At 46.6% G+C, this 5494-nt stretch overlaps 1 protein-coding gene across 1 annotated transcript in view; it reads right to left on the reverse strand.

The window, feature by feature from the left end:
- Nucleotides 1-5494, reverse strand: part of LOC105535897 (RNA-binding protein Nova-1-like) — a gene marked incomplete at its 5' end in the record, with an annotated part of 35478 nt that overhangs the window by 1152 nt on the left and 28832 nt on the right. The window contains one exon of the mRNA XM_011975153.1: nt 5-334. Coding sequence (XP_011830543.1) covers nt 5-334 — 330 coding nt within the window. The remainder of the gene's footprint in view (nt 1-4; nt 335-5494) is intronic.

Below are 5494 nucleotides of genomic sequence, written 5' to 3' on the forward strand. Positions count from 1 at the left end.
CTGCGGCCGCGGCTGGCAGCACATCCGCGGGGCTGGCGTACGGAGAGCCGGTGGGATTGGAGTTGGCCACGGGGCCTGCCACATTGGCGTAGCTGATGTTGAGGCAGCTGCTGCTCTGGGGGTCTTCTTGTACCTTCTGCACGATGGCGCTCACAGCCTTGTGCACCTGCTCGGGCTCGCCGCTGACCGTCACCACGCGCTCCTGCAGGTTGATGCCCTCTGGCTTCTGGGACAGCTGCACCCACGCTCCTGACTGTTCCATCACGGCTTTCACCGTGGCGCCCCCCTTGCCGATGATCAGGCCCGCCGTGCTGTTGGGGACGATCAGCTTGGCCTGCGTGGGGAGCAAAAGAGAGGGTCTTTAATTTTATTTTTTAAAATTAAATTAAATTAGGCCGGGCGCGGTGGCTCACGCCTGTAATCCCAGCACTTTGGGAGGCCGAGGCGGGCAGATCACGAGGTCAGGAGATTGAGACCACGGTGAAACCCTGTCTCTACTAAAAATACAAAAAATTAACTGGGCGTGATGGCAGGCGCCTGTAGTCCCAGCTACTCGGGAGGCTAAGGCCTGAGAATGGCGTGAACCCGGGAAGCAGAGGTTGCAGTGAGCTGAGATCACACCACTGCACTCCAGCCTGGGTGACAGAGCAAGACTTCGTCTTAAAAAAAAAAAAAAAAAATTAAATTAAATTAAATTAGGCTGGGCACGGTGGCTCTTGCCTGTAATCCCAGCACTTTGCCGGGCTGAGGCAGGCAGATCACTTGAGGTCAGGAGTTGCAAACTAGCCTGGCTAACACGGTCAAACTCCATCTCTATAAAAATCCAAAAGTTAGTCAGCTGTATGTTAGCACATGCCTGTAATCCCAGCTACTCAGGAGGCTGAGGGAGGAGAATTGCTTGAACCCAGGAGGTGGAGGATACAGTGAGCTGAGCTCGGGCCATTGCACTCCAGCCTGGGTGACAGAGGGAGACCCTGTCTCAAAACAAAATGAAATAAAATTATATATATATAAAATACATATGTAGAGATGGGGCCTTGCTATGTTGCCCAGGCTGGTCTTGAACTCCTGACCGCAAGTGATCCTCCTGCCTTAGCCTCCTAAAGTGTTGGGATTACAGATCTGAGCCACCAAGCTGGCGAAGGGAGGGTCTTTACAGTGGCTGGAGACTGCGAAGTCTCAGGTCATTCCCCACCTCTCCTCTCCAGCATCCAAAATCAGGCCCAGCATGGCCTTTTGACATGCACCAGTATGGTCCAACTGGTTGTTAAACATATTGAAATATTTCAGGTCAGGTGCAACAGCTCAGGCCTGTAATCCCAGCACTTTGACAGGCTGAGGTGGGAGGATCACTTGAGCCCAGGAGTTTGAGACCAGCCTGGGCAACATAGCAAGACCTTGCCTCTTAACATTAATTTTTTTAAAAAAACTGAAATATATCCACAACAGTTGGTTAATGAATAGCCCCTCAACCACCCTGTCCCATGTACCTGGGACTCTTGGTGCCTCCTCTGTGTCCAGCATCTAAAAGCTTAATGGCTGATCCAATGGGGCTTTCCAGGAGCTCACTCCAAGCTTGCACTGTGGCCCACCCATGCCTTTTAGCGTTAAGTACTCTGACTTCCAGCCCTCGAAAAGCCTTCATTAAGCCCTTACTTTACAGATGAGCCTCTTGAGGCCCAAGAGGTGAAAGGACTTGTCCTAAGGCCCCCCAGTTAGTGATGGAGCTGAAATCTAGGCTCTTGGGTTCCTGATCTATTGTGCTCCCCTAGACATGGTCTTCTCGTTTAACTCTCTGCTGTTATGGGCTGAAATTGTGTCCCCTTCAAATTCATATGTTGAAGGCGTAACTCCCAGTACTTTAGAATTTGACTATATTTGGAGAAAGGGTCTTTAAAGAGGTAATTAAGGTAAAAGGGGGTTATTAGGGCAGGCCGTAATTTACTGACCGGTGTCCTTATAAGCAGAGATTAGGACACAGATGCACACAGAGGGAACAATGTGTGAAGACACAGGGAGAAGAAGGTCAAGGAGAGAGGCCTCAGAAGAAACCAGTCCTGCTGACAGCTTGATCTTGGGCTTCTGGCCTCCAGAGTCATGAGATATAAACACCTGTTGTTTAGACCACCCAGTCTCTGTCACTTTGTTATGGCAGCCCTAGCAGACTAATCTAGTTGTCGTATCTGTAAAATGAAGATAACATGAAGGCTTTTGTCTAAGAAGGCAGACGTAAGTGGATGTCTTGGATGTCACACAATGGATCAGGAACCCAAGAACCTAGATTTCAATCTCCTTCTAACTCCTGGGAGGGGAACACTCCAGAATGAAGAAGTTGGTCATTTGAATATGGTGACCTCCCCTTTCTCAGTTGCAGAGCAGCCCATCCTTCAACCACCCATCTGTCCAAGCATCTGCAAGTCTGATCAATCTTAATTCCTGCGGAGATATTTCAAAACCAGTCATCTCCTTTTGCACCTCCGAGAGCATTTCTACACAGAAATTCCTCCCTCTCAAAAATCCTTCCCATGTCCCCTTAAGCCCTGGGGGTGTCTGAGAAATTTGTGGAGGTGGCAGTTTTGGTTGTTGCAAGGACTGGGGGGAGATGTGGACTGTCAGTGGGGAGGACCATAGGTGTCTGTACCCCACAATGGAGAGTCAGTCCCTCACAAGGAAGAGCTGTCCCAGGCCCTATATGTCTACTTTTTTTTTTTTTTTGAGTCTGAGTCTCATCGTGTCATCCAGGCTGGTATATGCCGTGGCGCGATCTCGGCACACTGCAATCTCCAACTCCTGGGTTCAAGCGATTCTGCTGCCTCAGCCTACCTAGTAGCTGGGATTACAGGCACCCACCACCATGCCCAGCTAAATTTTTTGTATTTTTAGTAGAGACAGGGTTTCACCATGCTGGCCAGGCCAGTCTCGAACTCCTGGCCTCAAGTGATCCAGCCGCCTCAGCCTCCCAAAGTGCTGGGATTACAGGCATGAGCCACCACACCCAGCCACTATATGACTACTTTTGAAGGTTCTGTTGGACATTCATGCGGATGAAGAGCCTGTTTTTAAATCTCTGAGCCCACGTCTGGGCATGGTGGCTCATGCCTGTAATCCCAGCACCTCGGAAGGCCAAGGTGGGAGGATCACTTGAGCCCAGGGGTTGTAGACCTGCCTGGGCAGCATGGCATGACCCCATCTCTACAAAAAAAAATTAAAAACATTAGCTGGCCTGGTGGCACATACCTATAGTCCCAGCTACCCAGGAGGCTGAGGTGGGAGGATCACTTGAGCCTGGGAGGTATAGGCTGCAGTGAGCCGTAATTGTGCCACTGTACTTCAACATGGGCAATATAGTGAGACCCTGATGCCAAAAATAAATAAATAAATAAATAAATAAAGTCTCTGAGCCCAGAACCCAACTGACACAGTGAGACCCTATCTCAAAAATAAATAAATAATTAAAATAAATAACAAAACAAAACAGAAAAAAAATCTCTGACCTCAGAGCCCAACCCCATGATACACGTAAGTACAAGTATTGTTTGCATGGTTTTAAGAGCTACTGAAATTTCCAGGAATGCAACTACCAGTAAATCAAGAGTGGATTGTGCTTTGTTTTACTCTGCACAAGAGTTTTCATCATTTTTTGAAAACCTGGCATCAGTAGCAACGGCATTTGTATTATTTAAGTCTCCAATATTACACTCTGGATCACTTTACATTTGTAGTTGTCTCACTTAGCTATGCTTAGGTGTGAGCAGCTGCCTAATTCATTATTCCTTCCATTGTGGTCCTGATTGAGTATTTATTTACATATTAAAATTCACCTTGGCTGGGTGCAGTGACTCACACCTGTAATCCCAGCACTTTGGGAGGCTGAGGTGGGAGAATCACTTGAGCCCAGGAGGTTGAGGCTGCAGTGAGCTGTGACTGTGCCACTGTACTACAGCCTGGGCAACAGAGCAGACCCTGTCTCAAAAACAGAACAAGACAAAGCAAACAACAACAACAACAAAGAAACAAAAAATAAAATAAACTTCACCTTATTTTATAACAAATCACTTTCCTTTTATGCCTTCTTTATTTTAAAAAGTCTCATGGGATAAAATAAAACATGGTATATCCATACAATGGAATATTATTTGGCAATAAATTGAATGAACAAAGTACTGATACATGCTACAGCGTGGATGAATCTAGAAAAAAATATGCTAAGTGAAAGAAGCCAGTTACAAAAGACCACAGCTGAGTTCATTTACATAAATGTCCAGAATATGCAGATCCACAGAGCCAAAAAGGTAGATTAGTGGTTGCCAGGGAATGGGAGGAAGGGGATTGGGGGTAACTGCCTACAGGTATAGGGTTTCTTTTGCAGTAATAGATACATTCTGGAATTAGATAGTGTTGATGGTTGACCACATACTGTATGATTCCTTTTACAGAAATGTCCAGAATAGGCAAATCTGTAGACACAGAAAATAGATTTGTGGTGGCTTGGGGATAGGGAGAGGGTGAGCTGAGGTGGGGGATCGAGGGGACATAGCTAAGATGATCAAGATTTCTTTTGGAGGCCAGGCTCGGTGGCTCATGCCTGTAATCCCAGCACTTTGGGAGGCAGAGGCCAGAGGATGGCTTGAGCCCAGGAGTTAGAGATCAGCCTGGGCAAGATGGTGAAACCCCATCTCTACAAAAAATAAAAATACATTAGCTAGATGCAGTTCTGTGCACCTGTAGTCTCAGCTACTCAGGAGGCTAAGGGATCACTTGAGGCCAGGAGTTTGAGGCTGCAGTGAGCTTTGACCTGTGCCACTACACTCCAGCCTGGGTGACAGTGCAAGACCCTGCCTCTAAAAAAAGAAAGAAAAAAATTAGGATTTATTTTGAAGGTAATGCAAATGTTCCAAAATGGATTGTGGTAATAGGTGTACAACTATGTGACTATAATAAAAGCCAATGAACTGTGCACTTTATTTATCATGTATTTTATGTTTCTTTTTTTTTTAAATAGACAGGGTCTTGCTCTGATACCCAGGCTGGAGTGCAGTGGTGTGATCAGAGCTCACTGCAGCCTTGTACTCCTGGGCTCAAGTGATCCTCCTGCCTCGGCCTCCTAAAGTGCTGGGATTATAGGCATGAGCCCCCATACTGGGCCTAGAGCTGTATACTTTAAATGGGTGAGTTGTATGTATGTGAATTATATCTCAATAAAGCCGTCAAAAAGTCTTACAAGTGTAGGTATGTCTATATATGCATATATGAATATGAATAGTATTTCAGAGAGTCAAGTGGACATCACAAAATATTTGTAGGAGAAAGGCAGTGTTGCTGTGACAGAGCTCCCCATGCTCTGTTTCCTGTTAGTCTCCCTGATTTTATTTTTATTTTTTATTTTTTTTTTTGAGACACAGTCTCACTCTGTCGCCCAGGCTGGAGTGCAGTGGCACCATCTCAGCTCACTGCAACCTCCGCCTCCTGAGTTCAAGCAATTCTCAAGTGAGCC

This window comes from Mandrillus leucophaeus, unplaced genomic scaffold, assembly GCF_000951045.1.
Source record: "Mandrillus leucophaeus isolate KB7577 unplaced genomic scaffold, Mleu.le_1.0 Scaffold151, whole genome shotgun sequence".
In the NCBI taxonomy this organism is placed as follows: Eukaryota; Metazoa; Chordata; class Mammalia; order Primates; family Cercopithecidae; genus Mandrillus; species Mandrillus leucophaeus.